Genomic DNA, 22591 nt, shown 5'->3' with positions numbered 1-22591 from the left:
GGCGTGGCCTAGTGGGCGTGGCCGGGGTGCCGTAATGGCTTCGGCTTCTTCATATATTTAAAAGGCGCTGCCATCTGTGGCTGGAGCAACCTCTAATAAGGTCTTGCTCCCCTTGTGGCTAATAGTATTTACGGCTTATATGTTTGGTCCTGCTTCATGGGTCTATGTGTGGGTAGCTTAGATTCTTAAAATACGTAACATGAGTTATAGACAACACTGTTGTAAATGCAGTATTATATTATCCAAGATTTTTCTTTAAGATTCTGTGACCTTTATTTTCTTAGTGTCTAAGCCAATAGATGGCAGTGCGAGCTAAATAATGCAGTTCTGAACAACTAGAGTGATGAAAGGAAAAAAGACGATTTGGATGAAGGAATAATCAAATGCATGTGAACTGTAATGACAAATCTGATGTATATTACATTTCTTTTGGGTAATTTTTGCTTATGAATGACCATAATAGTTGTCATGTTTTTTACTTGCACTTTTAATGGTTTTGTTATTTGTTTGCCCTTGTTTTAAATTGTTTTAAATTTGTAAAGTGTCCTTGAGTGACCTGAAAGGCGCTGTTAAATAAAATGTATTATTATTATTATTATTATTATTATTATTATTATAATTCCCCCCTTTTTTTGTATTTACACAGTTACTGAAACAGATTGGTTTTCAAGGTAAACTGGGATATTGAAAATGGATACTAAAAATGTGAAGAGAAAGTAAATTGTGAACTTCAAAACAAATATTGCTTTATTGATATCGGATTGTATCAACATACATTTTATAAAACATTCTTATAATCTCATAGTATTAGAACATGTACTTGTTGATTATCTCACGTTGTTATGGCAATGAAAACGGTGACGGTTTCGGGCCGCCCTGGCGATTGCTCCCGCGCCCCCTCCCTTCTCCGTTCGCGTCGTATATTTTAATTGACTGATTAAGGGAGCCACCAGAGGGCGCCCCCAACGCATTTGTCGCCCTAGGCGGTCGCCTAGCTCGCCTATGCCGATCGCCGGGGAAATTAATTGCCCACCCCCTAGAGGCAGGGCCACCTCGGATGCCCAGCTAAGTGTCTCACCTTTTGCTTCATAGAGATTAGACCAAACCTTTACTAAATAAAGTGAGTTAAAAGCTATCCTGATTCAGTCACCTTTTCAAAAGAACATGACACAACCACACCCACACCCACACACTAGAAGAAATCGAGAAGTGTCTTGAATTAAGTTAAGAGTCAAGTTAAAATATTGTTTACCTCCGAAGTGCTGTTCCTCTGCATCATCAGGGTCGGTAAAGACAGATTATTTCCCGTTGTATGTAATCCTCATTTTAGATAGGTAGAGAAGCTACCGTGCATTACCGTGCACAAGCTTCAGCCCGTGCATTAAGGTGGCCTTGGTCTTTAGGGCTCTGTGGGCTCGTTCTGTCACTGCGGGTTTCGTTTAAGTCCGCATTTGTTATGACAACAGGTGTGTGTGTGTGTGTGATTAGCTGGTGAAACCCGTTTGGTACAGCCAGGGAAGGAATGATTTCCCTCTCTCTTACCTTCCTGTTTCACCTCCTGTTTCAAACGGCTTGCATATAATCACACCCACACCTGGTGGCATGACCTGAGCCTTTTTTAAAGTGTTAATGGCCGGGTAATTTTTCGGCTTTCAATAAAGCCATCTCCCCTCTCAGAGAAGCTGCTAGGTCAAAAATGTTCTCCTTGAATTCATTGCATATTTCGGCTTTTACCCGGGAGAGTAGACAGACGTCATGCCAAACATATTGCTGGCAGGGCCAGTTTCATCCCCTACAAATAAACCCCTGCAACTTAAAAACGGTTCATACAGTTTGCCGTAATATGCTGGGACACACACAATTCTTGTAGAGGATTAATAAGGAACATCAATCTTGAATGACGAAAGATTGCTTTGTGTCTCAGGTTCCCCAACCTGTCGAAGACATGCTACATGAACGCGGTCCTGCAGAGCCTGTTGAGCCTTAACCTCTTCAATAAGGTGGTCCGTGACCTCCAACACAAGTCCTTGAGCTTGCTTCCTTCAGACCACCTGATCAGGTACGGATTCCACACACACACACACACACACACACACCACACCAGTGATGCCAGTAACGCGTTACTGGCCTCGGACCACTTTTTTCAGTAACGAGTAATCTAACGCGTTACTATTTCCAAACCAGTAATCAGATTAAAGTTACTCATCAAAGACACTGTGCGTTACAATTTTTTTACCGGATCGCCGATTTGATTGGGAGCGATGGAGTGGTGTGTGTGTGTGTGTCTGTCTGTCTGTCTGTCTGCCTGTTTGTGTGAGAGTGCGTGTGCGTGTGAAGCGTATATGTCTCTGTTACGGTTGCGGACCGACGCCCCGCCCTCATGGGTAAAACCCTCCGTTTGTCGATGGCCATGAAAATTACCATGTGTTTTTTAGAGCCCGACCGATATATCGGCAGGCCGATATTATCGGCCGATGTTAGGCATTTTTCAAACTATTCGGTATCGGCATTATAATGGCCGATAAATGAATATAAAAAATAATAATAAAAAAAAAGATTGTCCACCAGAGGGCGCTCTAACGCCCCAAACCCGCTGATTCAGGCAGAGTGAATGACGGAGATCGACGGAGATCATCGGTGTTGTTCATAGCTGTGTTCGAAATCATTCCCTATCACGGATATAGTGCACTATATAGGGTGCTCGCCATTTTGCAGTGGTGTTCGAATTCTCAGTGGTTAATTTCATGCACTAAAATGTGAGTGTACATACCACGATGTTCCCTACTTGTTACTCCGTATACCACAATGCAATGCGGTAGTGTTCTTTTGGAGGAGAAGAAGAAGCTGAATAACCGCGAAAACTAATACATTTAATGATGGAGTCTCCGGCTTTCGTTTAGAGATGTCAACAATTTAATTGGGAGTTAACATAGAAAATGTAATATTCAAAATTAATAAAAAAAACTTGATCAAGGAAATGTTGCATTCAACATCAATACAAGCTCCAGCTTTCCTCGGGATTACCCGGTTTGTTTACATGATGTGGGAGCATCTGTCTGCGTCACACAAAGGACCCGGCGCATTTACTGACGCAAATGACGCTTAGAAATGTTCAGCGTAGTGTCCGAATTCTCGTTTGTTCGTTCCCTATATAGTGCACTATATCATAAACACTATATAGGGAATAGTGAGGGAGTGAATAGGGAATGATTTCCAACACAGCTCATGTGTGCAAGTGTTTTCATGGTAAGTTGGCAACTGTCACAAGACATACATTGCTTGAATAACAATTAAAAGAACATCCCCATCAATTCTCTAAAGTCGATAAGCATGACTTAATTCATGACTACCATGTCCAGTTTTGCTGTTGTTACGTGTTAGTTGAGAGTGAAAAGGATTTAAAGGATAACTACAAATAACCAATGTTAGGGAAATCTGTTTGTTTTGTTGCGCGTTTCTGGATTTTTTTTTTTATATATATATCGGCCGATATATCGGCATATCGGATTTTTTAATCACAAAATATTCGTATCGGTATCGGCCTTAAAAATCCTATATCGGTCGGGCTCTTTTTCCATGCATGTGATTTGTTTACATTTATGTTAGTTTTGATGTGCCTTTCCCCGGACGTGATTGGTTGCTGCATCGGTAAGCCGAGGATCCAGGAAGACAAAATGGGGGGGGGGGGGGGGGGGGGGTGGAAGAAAAATTGTTGAGGGGTTTGCCAAAAGTTAGTTTTGGCAAAACCGGTTGTAATTTTTTATTTTGAGGCGGCAGGGGGTGTTTTCGCAGCTAAACGTAACTAATAAAGTAATCTAACTTAGTTACTTTTAAAATCAAGCAATCAGTAAGTAACTAAGTTACTATTTTAAGGAGTAACTAGTAATCAGTAATCTGATTACTTTTTCAAGGTAAACTGTGGCAACACATCCCCTTAGATTTGGATCCCCACATTTCAGATTCTTAGTAGGCTATTGCCAGTAGCTGTCCATATGATTTCCTCATGGGTGTGACAGTAGTGTAACCCGTCATTCTGATGTGTCTTTAGGGCTCTGTGGGCTCGTTCTGTCACTGCGGGTCTCGGTTAAGTCCAGGCAGGGCTTTTTTGAGCAGCTGCGCAGCAAACCCTCGTAGTTTTCTCACTTTCTTTTCCCTTTCGCACCCCGGCAGTATGTTCTGTCTCTTAGATCGTCCCTCTTAATCCACACATTTATCAGACAGTTGTTCCACTTGGTTAGAGAGGCGCTCAACTTTGTTTTGCGACTACACCACGGTTTCGGAAGCGGACGCAGCTATCTCCTTCAGTGTGGAATTCTGAGTTTCCACTTGAGTCTTTCAAGGGCTCATGTCCTGCCATTAGTGTGGGTGTGATTAGCTGGTCTAACCCGTTTGGCAGAGTGAAGTTTGGGCATGATTAGCACCATGGAAATCATTCCTTCCCTGTTCCAAACGGCCTGTACCAGCTAATCACACCCTTTTGTGTTAGATGTGTTAGAAGTGTTAGAAGTGTTAGATTTCGGCCCCATATGTCGTCATAAGGGGCCAGGTTACCTCACCTTCTCTGCTTTGCCCACCTAGAGAATTTGGCCCGCCAATGAGACAATGAGCTAAGACTGTTGTACACTTCTTTGTTATTTGGATAACTGTTCTGCTGTTGGTGTTGTGGCGCATAAGACGTCGGGTTCGCTGACGTCTCGGTATTTCTACAACGAGACTCGTAGTAAGGGGTTATCCCAGCCATGGTTGAGAAGGAACTGGGGGAAAGGAACTTTGACTTTGACCCCTGAAGTACATGAACCGCGACGTTGAGGAGAAAGAGATTGTTGCCCGCGATTGTCTCCAAGCTGCTCAGGGCCACACCCCCACCCTCCACTTTGACCCGCCTCTAAAAAAACGGCACGTTTGTTGAAAGCTCATTGTGGGACTCAAAAAGTACACGAAAGCACACCTTTTCTCTGAGGCCTAGGGCCTCTAACTCATGACCCCACCCAGCGCCTTGCTTATTTTGCTCTCTCACTCACTTGCCAACACATACACCCTCACCTCCCACTCTTGTGAAGCGACCTTGAGTATCCTGAAAGGCGCTATATAAAATAAATTTTTTATTATTTATTATTATTATTATTATTATTGTCCATAAAGTAGCATGCCATGGGACCTTTAATGGCCAGGTCATTTTCGGCATTCAATACAGCCATCTCCCCTCTGAGAGAAGCTGCTAGGTCGGACATTTTCTCCTCGAGTTAATTGAATATTTCGGCTTTTTACCTGGGAGCGCTACGAGTAGACAGATAGACAGACCGACGGGATTCTGAGTTTCCACTTGAGTCTTTAAAGAGCTCATGTCATGCCCCCAGGTGTGGGTGTGATTAGCTGGTGCAAGCCTTTTGGCACAGGGAAGGAATGTTTTTCATAGTAACACAAGTGGGCGCGTCCACCTAGATATATAAAGGATAGATGAGCAACGTTTGCTACAGTCACAAGGGGTAGGCTGGTAGACTGATCTATCCAGTGTACATCTAGGTGGACACACCCACTTGTGATGTCACTATGGAAATGGCAATTATTTCCATGTCACTATGGAAATAATTCCTTCCTTGTTCCAAACGGCTTGTACCAGCTAATAACACCCACACCTGGTGGCATGACATAAGCCCTTTTTAAAGTGTCAATGGCCGGGTCATTTTCGTCTTTCAATGCAGCCATCTTCTGAGAGCTCAGAGTACACAGACAGACAGACCGACAGACTTCATAATATGCCAAACATATTGCTGGCAGGGCCAGCTTCAACCCCTGCAAATAAACCCCTGCAACTTGAAAATGGTTCATACAGTTTACTGTAATATGCTGTGACACCCAAATTTCCTGTCGAGGATTAATAAGGAACATCAATCTTGAATGACGAAAGATTGCTTTGTGTCTCAGGTTCCCCAACCTGTCGAAGACATGCTACATGAACGCGGTCCTGCAGAGCCTGTTGAGCCTTAACCTCTTCAATAAGGTGGTCCGTGACCTCCAACACAAGTCCTTGAGCTTGCTTCCTTCAGACCACCTGATCAGGTACGGATTCCACACACACACACACACACACACACCACACCAGTGATGCCAGTAACGTGTTAATTAGTAACGCGTTACTGGCCTCGGACCACTTTTTTCAGTAACGAGTAATCTAACGCGTTACTATTTCCAAACCAGTAATCAGATTAAAGTTACTCATCAAAGACACTGTGCGTTACAATTTTTTTACCGGATCGCCGATTTGATTGGGAGCGATGGAGTGGTGTGTGTGTGTGTGTGTCTGTCTGTCTGTCTGCCTGTTTGTGTGAGAGTGCGTGTGCGTGTGAAGCGTATTTGTCTCTGTTACGGTTGCGGACCGACGCCCCGCCCTCATGGGTAAAACCCTCCGTTTGTCGATGGCCATGAAAATTACCATATGTTTTTCCATGCATGTGATTTGTTTACATTTATGTTAGTTTTGATGTGCCTTTCCCCGGACGTGATTGGTTGCTGCATCGGTAAGCCGAGGATCCAGGAAGACAAAATGGGGGGGGGGGGGGGGGGTTGGAAGAAAAATTGTTGAGGGGTTTGCCAAAAGTTAGTTTTGGCAAAACCGGTTGTAATTTTTTATTTTGAGGCGGCAGGGGGTGTTTTCGCAGCTAAACGTAACTAATAAAGTAATCTAACTTAGTTACTTTTAAAATCAAGCAATCAGTAAGTAACTAAGTTACTATTTTAAGGAGTAACTAGTAATCAGTAATCTGATTACTTTTTCAAGGTAAACTGTGGCAACACATCCCCTTAGATTTGGATCCCCACATTTCAGATTCTTAGTAGGCTATTGCCAGTAGCTGTCCATATGATTTCCTCATGGGTGTGACAGTAGTGTAACCCGTCATTCTGATGTGTCTTTAGGGCTCTGTGGGCTCGTTCTGTCACTGCGGGTCTCGGTTAAGTCCAGGCAGGGCTTTTTTGAGCAGCTGCGCAGCAAACCCTCGTAGTTTTCTCACTTTCTTTTCCCTTTCGCACCCCGGCAGTATGTTCTGTCTCTTAGATCGTCCCTCTTAATCCACACATTTATCAGACAGTTGTTCCACTTGGTTAGAGAGGCGCTCAACTTTGTTTTGCGACTACACCACGGTTTCGGAAGCGGACGCAGCTATCTCCTTCAGTGTGGAATTCTGAGTTTCCACTTGAGTCTTTCAAGGGCTCATGTCCTGCCATTAGTGTGGGTGTGATTAGCTGGTCTAACCCGTTTGGCAGAGTGAAGTTTGGGCATGATTAGCACCATGGAAATCATTCCTTCCCTGTTCCAAACGGCCTGTACCAGCTAATCACACCCTTTTGTGTTAGATGTGTTAGAAGTGTTAGAAGTGTTAGATTTCGGCCCCATATGTCGTGATAAGGGGCCAGGTTACCTCACCTTCTCTGCTTTGCCCACCTAGAGAATTTGGCCCGCCAATGAGACAATGAGCTAAGACTGTTGTACACTTCTTTGTTATTTGGATAACTGTTCTGCTGTTGGTGTTGTGGCGCATAAGACGTCGGGTTCGCTGACGTCTCGGTATTTCTACAACGAGACTCGTAGTAAGGGGTTATCCCAGCCATGGTTGAGAAGGAACTGGGGGAAAGGAACTTTGACTTTGACCCCTGAAGTACATGAACCGCGACGTTGAGGAGAAAGAGATTGTTGCCCGCGATTGTCTCCCACCGGAACCCCGCTCCCCGCTTGCCCACTGCCCGCTTGCCCGCTGCCGAGGCACCACCGACCGCCTCGGCAGCAGGGCTCCGGCGGGGGACAATCACTGACAACAATCGCGGGCAACAATCCCTTTCTCCTCCTTGTCGCGGTTCAGTCTACCTCAGAGTGATGTGGAAGTGGAAGAACTAGAGACGTCGGAGAACCCGACGCAGTCGTTTGAGATTCATAATATCGTCTTGAGGCGCACACAGCTTTTTGCCGTGATAATATATATTAATATGATATAGATATCTATTTATAATATGATATTATTTAGATATAGAGCTCTCATGATACAGTGGCCGCAAGCTGCTCAGGGCCACACCCCCACCCTCCACTTTGACCCGCCTCTAAAAAAACGGCACGTTTGTTGAAAGCTCATTGTGGGACTCAAAAAGTACACGAAAGCACACCTTTTCTCTGAGGCCTAGGGCCTCTAACTCATGACCCCACCCAGCGCCTTGCTTATTTTGCACTCTCACTCACTTGCCAACACATACACCCTCACCTCCCACTCTTGTGAAGCGACCTTGAGTATCCTGAAAGGCGCAATATAAAATCATTTTTTTATTATTTATTATTATTATTATTATTATTCTTATTATTGTCCATAAAGTAGCATGCCATGGGACCTTTAATGGCCAGGTCATTTTCGGCATTCAATACAGCCGTCTCCCCTCTGAGAGAAGCTGCTAGGTCGGACATTTTCTCCTCGAGTTAATTGAATATTTCGGCTTTTTACCTGGGAGTGCTACGAGTAGACAGATAGACAGACCGACGGGATTCTGAGTTTCCACTTGAGTCTTTAAAGAGCTCATGTCATGCCCCCAGGTGTGGGTGTGATTAGCTGGTGCAAGCCTTTTGGCACAGGGAAGGAATGTTTTTCATAGTAACACAAGTGGGCGCGTCCACCTAGATATATAAAGGATAGATGAGCAACGTTTGCTACAGTCACAAGGGGTAGGCTGGTAGACTGATCTATCCAGTGTACATCTAGGTGGACACACCCACTTGTGATGTCACTATGGAAATGGCAATTATTTCCATGTCACTATGGAAATAATTCCTTCCTTGTTCCAAACGGCTTGTACCAGCTAATAACACCCACACCTGGTGGCATGACATAAGCCCTTTTTAAAGTGTCAATGGCCGGGTCATTTTCGTCTTTCAATGCAGCCATCTTCTGAGAGCTCAGAGTACACAGACAGACAGACCGACAGACTTCATAATATGCCAAACATATTGCTGGCAGGGCCAGCTTCAACCCCGCAAATAAACCCCTGCAACTTGAAAATGGTTCATACAGTTTACTGTAATATGCTGTGACACCCAAATTTCCTGTCGAGGATTAATAAGGATAATCAATCTTGAATGACGAAAGATTCCTTCCGGCTTCTTGTGTTTGTATCTCAGGTTCCCCAACCTGTCGAAGACATGCTACATGAACGCTGTCCTGCAGAGCCTGTTGAGCCTTAACCTCTTCCATGACCTCCAACAAAAGTCCTTGAGCACCTTTATTTCCAGACCCTGTGTGGTTCTTGCGGATCACATCATTGTGCCTTGAAGACACTGCCCAGGTTAGACACACTGACCACATAATGAACTGATCCATTGACACATTGCTTGGATATTCTGGATAGAGTTATTTTAAATAAATTAACCAAACCAGTTTCACCATATTAACACATCAACTGACAGTATAACACAGTCTTGTTTGATTTTATTTTTATATGTTTAGTTCAGTTAGACAAATATACAGTGAACAATAGGCAGCAAAGATTCAACAACCTACCTTAACACCCCTCCGTCTCCGTCAACAACAAAAATATCTTTAATCTTTTCCTCTTTATGCTCCTCTTCCCCCAGTGTCTTTATCTTCCATCTGAACCGGATTGAGAAGGACAAAAATGGCATGAAAGGAAAGTTGAATCATCCAGTGGTTCTTTGCAGAGAACTGGATCTTTCCGGTCTCCTGCCTGCCACACAGGTAAATATCTACATAGATTACATTTAACATTTATTGTGCTTGTCGTTCATGTTCATGTAACTTTTATACTGCATCTTTATACTCAATTCAGAAATATGTAAGCTAGAACGTTGTCTATATTTTCCTTATTTTCAGGAGGCATTCCGGTACAAGCTGGTGAGTGTCATCAGCCATATCGGATCAGGAACTGACAATGGTAAGAAGAACATTGAAGTCATTTGTAGAGTACAGCTTCAAGCTTCCAGATCAGAGTGGATGCAGACTGCCTAGCATTCATTAAAGGGGTAGTTCGGAATTTTGGACATAGGGCCTGATTCCCAAGTGAGCATTGGTATTCTATATCACTGGAGACAGTTTTCAACAAATTTCATACGGTCCTTCTAGTTGCAGAGTTCGCTCGTGCTAGGCTAGCGCAAGTCAACGGGCAATGCTAGCCTGCTATTAAAAACAGTCTTACCCACTCCACAGTACACCCGAGGTAAATCAAGTATAACGACAGACTATAAATCTAAATGTCTGTTTATAGAATAATGTTAGAAATAAAACCAACCTTGCATTGCATTGCATTTTGAGGGAATTGCGGGGTCTCAGCAGCAGTGTTTATATTCCTGTACGTAGGCTACGGCAGCGGCGGACTGATACCTAGGTTACCTGCCGCTGTCATTGCTACAAACGCAGAGTACAGTGAACGAAGGAATTCTATAAGTGTATTCAATTAACAAGATATGCCCACGTTTGGAGGAGTTAGCGATGCATCTGCTTTTGAAGACGATTATGAGGAATTTGTTGTATCCAACGAACCGTACATGTACGAGCCGGTGTTTTGATGTCCAAGCCAGCAGCAACAAGCCACTGTTGAGTCCTTTCTGGATCTCGCACTGGAAATTGGTGGAAACTTTGTGGTGCCCATCTGTACCGTTTATTTCTACAATTTCTAAAAGCACACTGAACCATCATGTTGCCTAGTCGTTCAATTGCGCTTCTGTCCCACGCTTCTCTGTTTACGTTCTTCTGTCGTGATTCGGTTACAAACCTAACCAGCGCATAGTAAAATTCCGCTTCTGCTGAGAGAGTAGTCCCTCGATGATTCATGCGATGCAAGGTTAGTTTTATTTCTAACATTATTCTATCAACACAGACATTTAAATCTATAGTCTGGCGTTATAATTGATTTACCTCGGGTGTACTGTGGAGTGGGTAAGACTGTTTTTAATAGCAGGCTAGCATTGCCCGTTGACTTGCGCTAGCCTAGCACGAGCGAACTCTGCAACTAGAAGGACTGTATGAAATGTGTTGAAAACTGTCTCCAGTGATATAGAATACCAATGCTCACTTGGGAATCAGGCCCTATGTCCAAAATTCCGAACTACCCCTTTAACTGGATTGAGATTCATGCTTATGCTACAAGGCTTGCGGTTACAGACCAATGTGTACATGATGGTACTATATATATATATATATATATATATATATTAGGGCTGTAACGATACGCGTATCAAACCGAAAATCGCGATACTCAAAGCCACGAACCTGTCTCGCGGTGTGAGAAGGCAGAAGCGCGATATGCTCTTTCTAACTCTTCGGTCAAATTGTCCGATTGAAATATGCTAATAATTTGTCTAAATAATAGTCTGCTGACAGCGCCCCCTCCTATCGATGCCGTAAATATGTGACGAGATGCCCTCTCTGTGATCACAGCTCTCCGTGGCTACGGAGGATTGCATTTCTCCACAGCCGTCGAAGTCCTCATATGCGATATGAACGACATTTATTTAGTGGGCCAAGCGCGAAAAAAAATGGCCTGTGTGATCCTGTCTCTATTGTTTTGTGTGATTTGACTGGCAGTTTGTCTGCTTATAGGTCGGAATGAAGCGGCCACCGATTATTGACAGGATGGGTACTTTATTCTACCGGACTCGTTCGCTTCTTCACTAGACACACGCGCTACCGCTCGCTCTCCTCGCTCGTCCACTCACTCGCTGACGTCACTCACACACGCATACGCACACTGCCATTCTCCCGCACACACATATGCTACTCGTAATTGCGACGTTCATGTTTTTCCTCATCTATTGAAAGTTAGGCTATTAAACATGTTGCATTCTATACGGCCTGATTATGTCATTATTTAAGCTACATAGCCTAATAAGAAGCGCTAATAAGGATATTTGAATAAACCAACCAACAGTTAAAGGGGCTCTATTATGCCCAGAGGCGGAGTGGCCGTCGGGACGATCGGGAGATTTCCCGGTCGGCCGGCCGGCCAGCGAGTTCAGGTGGACCGGCCCACAATTGTGTAGCAGCCTGCGAAGTCAGTTGGACCGGCCCACAGTTGTGAGCGGCCGCGAGGCGTCTGCAAGCCGGCCCTGAGCATAATTTATTCCCCGCCAAGACGCCGTGAAAATCCCCGAAATAAACAATATATGTCTTAAGAACATCCAACCAATATTTATACCACTTGCTTACTCTCTATGTCTCATTCATGGTTTTTTTTTTATATATTTTTTTTTTACTTCATTTAATTCTTCATTATTCAGGCGTTACAGAACTTTCATGGCCATGAATAAATAATACGAACTACAGTTTACTTTAATATGTTTGTTCTTGAATTGACGTAATGGAGCAAAGACTCCTGGGATTGGGAAATGCGTTTATCCAATAAACAGCTTGCAGGTCAAGTCAATTTTCGGAAATGTAGGGGATAGCCCTAAAGACGCGTCAGACAGAGAAGGCGAGCAAGTTCGTGGTTGCTTGCTTTTGCTTGTTGTGGCACTCATGGAAGGCAAGAAGAGAAAAGAGAAAGGAGGGGTTGAAAAGGCCAGAATAAAGAAGAAGCGGATGCTGGAGGGGGATGCATCTAAGTGCTGAAATCAGGCATTAAAGAGTTGTAGTCGTCTAGTCGTGTCAACGTTACACCGGTATTACCGAGCATAAATGGTATAAACTTTGAAACTAGGTCACTCCGTCAACTCTCCTCTCACACTAGGTGACAGCGTCTTATAACGTTCTATATTATATAATAGTATAATATAATTTTATAGATAATATCACGGCCAAAAGCTCTGCGCCTCCGGATGGCTGTAGTGCGGGGAGCACTACGGCCATCCGGAGTGCTTTTGTTTACCGGCGTTGCTATGGTTACTGGTCTTGTAAGGAAGTGCGCCAATTCTCGGAGCGCCAATTCTCTTCCGCACAGAGCAGAATTGTGACCTATTTTACCCATTTTTAATTTCTTAATTATAATTATATCATTCATTTTTACCAAAAAAAAAAATTATTACTGAAAAAATATATAAATAAACGGTGTTGCAGGGGGGTGGGGCCGGACCGGGGAGGATTCTCCCGGTGGCTATTAGTGCCCCACTCCGCCCCTGATTATGCCTACCAGCAAAAAGCATCCTCCAACTGCAATCTTTGGTTATTTCTTTATTAATTTAGCTATACTTTAATAGTATTATTTCGGTTCAAATCTGTTCAGTGTTCCAAATTATTTGTTATTAAATGTTACATTAAGATAATTGGTATTTAAGTGTTGTTTAAATAAAATGCTTTTTAAATTTAAAAGAATCGTGGGATGTATCGAACCGTGGGTCAAAAATCGTGATACAAACCGAATCGTGAATTTGTGTATCGTTACAGCCCTAATATATATATATATATATATATATATATATATATATATATATATATATATATATATATATATATATATATATATATATAAAGTCCACATGCCCTTTCTTCCTCATAGGTCATTTTCTAAGTGAAAGACTTCTGGTGGGGGCAGGCGTCACTCGAGACGGCTGGCTCACCTACAATAACGAAATTGTGAAAACAATCTGCATCCATCCTCTTCTACGAACGCCAGGTGGATCCGGCCCTTACCAACAAGGGATGACATGTTTCAAGCTAACATTCATGAATGGTTTCTTCTCCACATAATGGACACACCATATAAGGTTTTATGAGTTTGTAGACGGGTTAAGGACTACAAATATGGCCACTTTGCCATTTCCGCTAAGGCAATGACAGACCCAAGGTTTACCTGGGTAAATTAGAACATTAAGGCGTGGCTTATTTACAAGTCCGACCACTTCCAATATAAACTTTTCTTACATGTGTTCGAGAGATGCTTCATGAACCACCTCCAGAACATAAGCTTGTTTACCTTGTCTTTGTTGTAATAAACCACTTGTTGAATATTTACCACTCCGAGTCATACCTAGCCCGAGACGACCATACCACAAAGGATCAAACTCGTTTTTCACCAAATGACATACGTTACATCGTCGGTGAACATGTTGGCTGCTGAGTCGTCTCAGATCAATAGTTGTGAAGACAACAACACCCATGGACCCACGCTGCTACAAGACATTATCAAACCATTTCCTCATCTTCTATTGATAAAGACATGAGCGTCCCCAAATACATATTTCAACTTTAACAAAAATAAAAGAAATGAATTTCTCTTTTCTCTTTAACATCTTGACTCAACAGTCTCAACCATAAATCTCAACTCAACCAAAATTGAAAAAGATCTCACTATTACCTGGCTTGAAGATATAGCATTTTTGTTGCTCTTACAACGTCACCGTCTACTCTGGCCACGAGAAGCCGCTCGTGTGCAGAGGCTGCCATCTGGCGGCGTAATCAAATCCAACCGCTGACATGAACCATGAACCACCGGAAGCAAGCAACCTCGAAACGGACTAAAAGGATCATGCATTGCATTTTATTTGTAGGCGACAGTAAAAAAAAAAAAAAAAAAAAGACAGCATAAAATAAATCAACACCATAAACACATTGTTAGAAGGAGTTGTTTTGGCTGGTGTATCCAGGCCGTAGCTATGGCAAGTCATTCCAGACCTGTCATACATATCAAATGCTGCTTTTCCCTCAGAAGCCATTTCCCTTGGAAGCCCACCATCCTTTTTCCTTTTTTGGTGTGAACTGATCAAACATTAGTCCTCTTGTTTGACCAGTAAACACAAAAGAGTCCACTGTGCTGGGACCTCTCTTCATTCTCCCATGGAGTCAACACAGCAGCTGACCTATGACTCAACGTGTGTGTGTGTGTGTGTGTGTGTGTGTGTGTGTGTGTGTGTGTGTGTGTGTGCGTGTGCGTGTGCGTGTGCGTGTGTGTTCACTCTAGGACTTTGGATCGGCGCTGCGTCGCTTCAGCTTCTCGGGGTTGTTCGACGCCATGTGCGAGAAGTCCCGGAAGATGTCTTGGTACGTCGCGTCCCCTGCGGACCACAGGAGAGGGAGAGGAGAGGATGAGGAGGGGGAGGGAGGGAGTGAGCGCTCATGTCTCAACATTAAAGGTGACAGATTATACCACCAGGTGTGAGTTTGAAGTGTGATTAGCCGTTACAAGCCGTTTTGGAAAATCTGCCTCTTCTGACATCACAAGTGGGCGTGTCCACCTGGATGTGTGCTGGATAGATCAGTCTACCAGCCTACCCAGTGCACTGTAGCAAGCGTTGCTCATCTATCCGCCGTGCTTCTAGGTCAGGGATGGGCAACAGTTTTAGTCCAAGGGCCACAGTTACTTTGGCAAGGTCAACGGAGGGCCACACTTTAGACGATTGCAATTAAACATGGTGACACGATTAAATGGTACAAATTAATTCAATGCAAATTATGTATCAGGCTACTTTACAGTTGCCTCGACTTTGCCAGTCTATTTCAAGGCCTGACATTTATTTTTTGATAGGCCTATCTGACCTTGGCTACTCTAAGGTTACAATAACTGGATTTGCTTTCAAGGATTCATTTACTACACGACCCTGCATATTGTTCAACTGTCATTCATACCAGCTGTAGCTCTTCAAGATAGATAACTATTAACAAAACTGCAAATGTATGTCTGCAGGATACATTAACATACAGACTTAAGGCAATCTTTTTGAGGCTATAGGGAGACCTTCATCACTGAATGAAAATTACATGCCTATCCAGCTGATTTCAGTTGTGATTATTCTTTTTTTTGTCATTTTTTCAACTTCATCACACTTATGTTAGCTTGAGAGATGAGCAACATGGAAGTCAACTTCTCTTTTTTGCTGCACTCATTTTGACAATTTTTTTATGCAGTGAGCCATTGCCACAATGATTGACAGCTGCCCCCCCCCCTATCAGAAGTGCCCGGCATCAACTTGAAATTCAAGGAACGAAAAATGGCCCATAATGTAATGTCATACAAAATTGTGTGAGATACATTTTGTTTCAATTAAGTAGGCCTATCATAATGTTAGAAATATTTCCAGAAATGCACTTTTTGTTCATTTTAAATATTCTGCGCTTAATTTTGATTGGGTAAAGCTATGTAGGCGGCCGCAGTGTGCGTTCAATCATAAGTTGTGTCCACAATCGCTGGAATTGAAAGCAATTCTGTTATTCGTGGTCGCTTGAATTTGAAGCTTGTGACCGCCATGTTTCTCTTCTGCCAATTCATTCTCAACCGCACTCTTTACTTGTTGTGGAAGTAGCCAACATATATGTCAGAGAAACCGATGCGGGCGTTTAGGATTCATAATATCATCCGGAGGCGGACATAGCTTTTGGCCGTGTTCTATAAAATACTCTCATCTATAACCCGCCGGCCCCCGGAGCTGAGCTCCTGCCGGACTTCAGCTCCGGCACCGGAGTCCGGCAGGGTCCTCGCAGGGTCTCCTCCATGTCGCAGATCAGTCTCGACTTCAGGGAGTCAAACCCAGCGACATCGGTTGGATTGATTTTAATAGCAGGATCACGGGTCGGATAATGGCAGAGTGTCTTTCCTCCAAATTGCGAGCGCATCGAGGAGGCCGGATTGAAGCACTAAGCGGGCCGGATTTGGCCCGCATAGTATGATCCCCATGTCTGATCTAGGTGGAAACGACCACCTATGTTGTCAGAAGAGGCAGACTTTCGAAACGGCTTGTAACGGCTAATCACACTCACACCTGGTGGTATAATATGTCACCCTTAAGAAAACACCCCGAGGTCAAGCCCGGGTCACACCATGGTCACAGTGCTGCCTCTTAAGTGGCCGAATCCAATTCTATTGAACAGCAACCGCCTCGTCGCGGAATGTGAATCGGAATCACAAGCGGTGCGAGCGCGTCCATATGGGATCCTGATGGGGAGGCTACGCATTCCTGATCTCGGTGCCACGGGAACGCCATGTGCAAAACGCAAGAGTTGGGACGAATGGATCGGACCGGGGCCAAGAAAACATCTGCACTGCGTGGGCGACGGGAAGGGAAAGGAACGCTCGTGAATACGCACAAACTCAACCAAAAAAACCGAGGTGAGACGGATGAGAGACTTCGTCCATGTGATGCTCATGGTTCTGATGACACCGATTTTTGCTCGTTTTGTTCGTCCATTAATAACAAAACATGAACTCCTTCTCCCGCAACTAAAAGCACAGCTGTTCCCTGAAGGGCCACAGTTTCACGTGTCCCTTTCTGGGAATACATCCGCCTTGGTGCCATCTTGGTTCAGCTAGCGTTCAGAACCAAGATGGCACCAAGATGGCCATCAGGAGACGAGCCCGTATTGCTGACTTGACTAAAGGTCTGCAGCACTTTAGCGGCAAAGCAAAAAGGAAATAAACAATCGACACAACCAAACAAAGACGCACACAAATGTAACGCATGCACACAACGTTGACATGCACATGCAACATTACCTCTTTGGGTACAGCAGGGGGCGCAATGCACAAGCGCTTGAGACCAGTCGGACATCTCAGCGGACAGTGGGACAAAGGCACAACGGGTGCAAGGACGGACACACACACACACACACACACACACACACACACACACACACACACACACACACACACACACACACACACACACACACACACACACACACACACACACACACACACACACACACACCATTAAAAAGCACAGCAACATGGTCCACTGACCAGCAGTAGGGAACATGTGTTCTTCTGAGACCAGACAAAAGCGAACACATTGTCGTTGTTTACCCAACGACAGAAATACTTTGTCCGAGTCAGGCACCTTCTTCAGCTCTGCACTGCTGTTTATGCATCACATGCGTACATGCACACACACGCACAAAAAACAAACAAAAACAATGAATACAGGGCCACAATGGAAGAATGGATGTATAGCAAGGCAAGGAAAAGTTCATATGATACAACTCTGTTCAATACCAAACTAAAACGGAAGCCCTTCGCTTTGTTAAAAAACTTCAAAACAACAAAACAACAGAATCAAAGAGGCAGTGCTCAGCATGGTAAACAAATACAAACTGATTGATTGGTAATAGGTCCAATGGATCAACTACTAACAACCCAATCTGCTATTCACAGAATAGCGTTTTAAAGACAAATACGACTGCTTTTGTCATCCCAGTCATGGACACCATCATGGTCATCATCATGAAGGACTGACTGAGACCTTGTGCTAAAGATCACCAGGCATTAAGAAGAGGAATAAAATGTAAAAGCACCTTTAAAAAGCCATTCAAAACCCACTGAACAAAAATAAACTCTACTCTTATCTGAAGTCTATTCTGTTTGTTCTTTCTGTGCAAACATTTAATATTGCGCCTTATATATTATACAATGTACCCTTTATCTCTCTCCCTCCCTCTCTTTCATGGCTTCTACAAAACTTTGTTTGAGTGCTCATAGCTCAGGAGAAAGCCCTGCCGATTCCCTGGCAAATGTCCCATGGAAAAAGTAACATAAAAAACACCCCAAACAGAACATAATCGTACATTCATTCGATGTGGATCTGGATGCGCCCTAACATCTTCGACGCTAAAGACCAGCTCTGTAGTAGCTCTCGCTCACATTCACAGCACTTTCAGTTTGCAACGCGACACACTTGCGCAAACGACACTCGTCTCTCACTCACGCCAGACGACTGTGCAACAACAACATTGCACCCTTTCCCCCTCTGAGAACTTTAAAGGGTGGCGGCCGTCGCGAAGGCCGTTTGGGAGACCGTGCGCGGGATTCAAAAACAGTCCTATCGTGGCCCCCCCCCATCAGTCGGCGCCCCCCAGAGCCCACCCGCTGATATGGTTCTTCAGGGCCTGCAGGTTCCGCCTGGTTGTCCCCGCCACGTGTCCCGCCCCCCCCCCAGAGCCCCCCCAGCCCTGCTCCCTGGAGTGACCTGATTGGCCGAACCCTCCCTCCGTCTCCCGCATCTCCTTGTTCATCTTGGCGATGCGCAGCCTGCGGGGGGGGGGGGGGAGGGGGGGGGAGGAGAGGTACAGGACTCGGTTACAGCCTCACATATCAATGCTGTTACTCTGCGTCATTTGTCCTTTCAATGGGTCCCCACGGTTTATAAAAGGGGTTCCCTCAGGACTCACAGGGTGACGATGTCGGCGTTGGCGTTCTCCACGGCGATGCCGATGGGGTCCTTCTGGTACTTGTCCTTGGCATTGTAGTCGGCGCCCCTCTTCAGGAACAGACACACCAGCCTGCCGGGGCGACACGCAGGGTTCAAGGGTCAAAGGTCGCCCTTTGGGTTTGTGTGGGTGTACAAAAAATAAAATGACCTTAAAAGATCTTGAATTGAGGTTGGAAATATGAACGCTAACCGTCCACCACCCACCTGAAAGAAATATCTACGTTGACAAGGCAATCTCGAAGATCGCCGAAGAGGTTCATGTAAATCACTGTCAGCTGAGTCAGTATCTATTAGCCAAATTGCACTTGCATTGGCAGTATTATGAATGTAATGAACTTGGTGTTGGGGGTGAAATTCCTGCCATGCATGCAAATCACAAGGATCTAGTGACGTGTTTTCCATCAGTTAGCAGTGGCTGTTCCGCCCTCACTTGTGTGTGTGTGTGTAGCAATGGACTGTTTTCTTCCCATAGGTGTCACAAAAAAGAACGAAACCGAGATCTTTGAGATTGCCACATTTATTTTCTGTCTGACAAAATAAATGTTTACAAAGCTCTGTTCTTCATTATCTTCTTCATTTTTTGAGAAGTTGATTTTTAGCCTTGAAAAGAGACCAATTATCCTAGCTAGATGATTAGGGTGTGGTTTCACTTTGTGTTTTCAGCTTTGATTATTAAGTGTGTTGTCGTTGTTTACAAAACAGTTTGTCGATTTAGCCTATGGCATCTGTCTGGGCTGTCTTCAATCCTGTGGGAAGAACGTAAATGGCTTTTCCCTGCAGTTTCTAAACTTACAATAAACATATATGCTCCCAAGAACTACTGAGCAATGAAACCCTAATTAATTACCGTAACATTAAACCTTGTCATATATATAATAAAAAAAATCAAAAAAAATCAAATCCATTGTGTATTCTACTGCAATACTTAGTAATCTTATCTCAAACGGCGGTTCTAGCCTGAAGGTAAATTCTTGCTGACTTACGGGGGGTTTAAATGTGGGCTCACCTTGAGCTTGGAAAGCCAGTCTGTCGAGTGCTTACACGTGTTTGTCTTCATGGGTATCAATATATGAAAGTGTATTTGCTTTAATGTGTATTTCTATCCGTAGAATACGTCTGGTACCGTCACATCAGCTACACATGCATGTCTCTGTAAAAAGTACTGTATATCACAATAAGAAAAGCTATCTCTGTGTGCGTGTGTGTGTGCGTGTGCGTGTGCGTGTGTGTGTGTGCGTGTGTGTGTGTGTGTGTGTGTGTGTGTGTGTGTGTGTGTTACCCGGTGTGGCCCAGCACGGTGGCGTGGTGCAGGGGTCCGCTGCCGTGGGCGTCGGCCTGGTTGACGCTCGCTCCGTTCTGCAGCAGGAACTCACACGCCGCCAGGGAGTTCTGGGGAGACGGGGCCGGTGAGCACGGGGCCAGTGGAGGTTTATATATACACACATCATACTCACACACTCTCGTATCACACACACACACACACACACACACACTCACACTCACTCTCATTCATATTAACACACACAAACTCATATTCACTCATTCATATAAACTCGTATTCCCGCCCACATACTCTTGTTCACTCACACTCACCAACTAACCCCCCTACACACACACACACACACGCACACACACCCCCCTCACCGCGGTCACGGCCTGCAGCAGGGGGCTGCGGGAGTCTTTGGCGGCGTTCAGCCAGTTGACGTCGGCGCCGTGGGCCAGGGCGTCCGCCATCACCAGGAAGTTGGGCCGGCCCGCCGAGCGGTACAGCAGAGCCCCGGGGTGCAGGGTGCTGAGGTCCTCCTCCTCTTCCTCATCCTCCTCCTCATCCTGCTGCTGCTGGCCTTCCTCAGCTGATGGAGGAGGAGGAGGAGGAGGAGGTAAAGGAGGAGGAGGAGAAGGGGGAGGAGGAGGAAGGAGGAGGAGAACAAGGAGGAAGGAGGAGGCGGTGGAGGAAGAAGAGCAGGAGCAAGAAAAGGAGGAAGGGATGGTGGTGGAGAACAAGGAGGAAGAGAAGGTGGTGCAGCAGAAGGAGGAGCGAGAGGAGGAGGAGGAAGGAGGAGGTGGTGGAGGTAGAAGAGGAAGAGGAGGTTGTAGTAGTGCAGATCATCTGTCGCACCTCATTGTTTATAGATTTGATGAAATACCCGTTGTTTTTTTTATGATCACTTTAATACCACTTTTGTGCGTTTGTGTAGTTCTTAGATTAACCTCCCGATTCCATACAAAGTTAAATGTTAATGTGTCTCGATTGCATTCGTCACAGAACACGGCACACCCTTGATAACAAACCACTGTGACTGAGGGGATCCACAGATAAGACTGCAGAGAGAGGAAGCTCGCTTGGCCCCGTATGTCCATGCAAAGACACACACACGTTTAGAGTGTGTGTGTGTGTGTGTGTGTGTGTGTGTGTGTGTGTGTGTGTGTGTGTGTGTGTGTGTGTGTGTGTGTGTGTGTGTGTGTGTGTGTGTGTGTGTGTGTGTGTGTGTGTGTGTGTGTGTGTGTGTGTGTGTATATATGTATGCGTGTATGTGTATGTGTGTTGTCTCACCTTTGTGAAAGCCTGTATTATTCTTTTTGGGGGGAAGGTCATTGTAGCTTGGCCCTAAGAAGTAGGAATGAAGCACACACACAGGAAGAGAGAGAGAGAGAGAGGAAGAGAGAAAGAGAGGGAGAAAGGAAGGAGAGCGGGAGGGAGAGGAAAGGGGGAGGGGGGGGAGAGGGAGACAGAGAGTCACATGGGAGGCCTTCGGCAACTTCAAAACGTAGTAACTGGTTTTACCTGCCGACTTCAAATACATACACACACACACACACACACACACACACACACACACACACACACACACACACACACACACACACACACACACACACACACACACACACACACACACACACACACACACACACACACACACACACACCTCCCCCTCTAGCCTGCTGGGTTATTAAAGCGGTGGTCCTAACCTGAGAGCCGTGGCAGTGTGGCGCGCCCGGGCTTGGGTTTGAGCGGGGGCCTCAGGGAGCGGTCGTGGGTGCAGGCCCGGGTGCGGCGGCCGCTGGCGCGCCGCAGCAGGGGGAGGCCGCCGCCCCCCGCCTCCGGGAGCTTCTGGATGAACTTCTTCTCCACGTACTTGGAGCGGATCCACGTCTCCTTGTCCCCCCTGGATGACGCACGCACACGCGCACGCACACGCACACTTAAATGAGAACCAAACCAGGGGGCCGTCAGCCCAGAAGGTTATCTTCAAATCCGATATTCTCCGCCAAACGGCTTGTGAACGGTCCACTCTGCATCGGCAACAGGTACTGGTCTGTGCTTGACGTCGAAGTACCTTTTAGTGTACCCTTGGACGTCACCACGCAGTGTCTCCTCCGGCCAGGTGTGTGGACCCCCTCTAGTCCGCGTACAAGGGGTGTTGGGGTTTGGATTCGCCTTATTGGCCGCTTTAATAACTCTTTTCTTTT

General features: G+C 45.2%; 1 protein-coding gene and 2 long non-coding RNA genes across 5 annotated transcripts in view; 2 read left to right on the top strand and 1 right to left on the bottom strand.

Annotated features, from left to right (window-relative positions):
* Positions 1 to 15686, top strand: part of LOC132445458 (uncharacterized) — a 31583-nt gene extending 15897 nt beyond the window's left edge. Inside the window, exon 2 of the long non-coding RNA XR_009522591.1 lies at positions 15080 to 15686. This is a non-coding gene — a long non-coding RNA (uncharacterized LOC132445458). The remainder of the gene's footprint in view (positions 1 to 15079) is intronic.
* Positions 1 to 22591, bottom strand: part of acap1 (ArfGAP with coiled-coil, ankyrin repeat and PH domains 1) — a 48018-nt gene that overhangs the window by 11053 nt on the left and 14374 nt on the right. For 2 of the 3 annotated variants that reach the window (XM_060035451.1, XM_060035452.1), the window contains 7 exons: positions 22091 to 22287; positions 21672 to 21725; positions 20762 to 20970; positions 20397 to 20506; positions 19077 to 19187; positions 18875 to 18936; positions 14439 to 14974 (listed from right to left, as the gene is read on the bottom strand). In XM_060035451.1, coding sequence (XP_059891434.1) covers positions 14877 to 14974; positions 18875 to 18936; positions 19077 to 19187; positions 20397 to 20506; positions 20762 to 20970; positions 21672 to 21725; positions 22091 to 22287 — 841 coding nt within the window. In that variant the 3' untranslated portion in view covers positions 14439 to 14876. Of the gene's footprint in view, positions 1 to 14438; positions 14975 to 18874; positions 18937 to 19076; positions 19188 to 20396; positions 20507 to 20761; positions 20971 to 21671; positions 21726 to 22090; positions 22288 to 22591 lie in introns of those variants that run through there. The other variant, XR_009522590.1, reaches the window with a different exon arrangement.
* On the top strand, positions 9858 to 13934 carry LOC132445459 (uncharacterized). The gene is made up of 2 exons (XR_009522592.1): positions 9858 to 9924; positions 13480 to 13934. It is a non-coding gene; the product is annotated as an uncharacterized LOC132445459 (long non-coding RNA).

This window comes from Gadus macrocephalus, chromosome 17, assembly GCF_031168955.1.
Source record: "Gadus macrocephalus chromosome 17, ASM3116895v1".
Taxonomy (NCBI): domain Eukaryota; kingdom Metazoa; phylum Chordata; class Actinopteri; order Gadiformes; family Gadidae; genus Gadus; species Gadus macrocephalus.
This window is presented reverse-complemented; position numbering and strand designations above follow the sequence as displayed.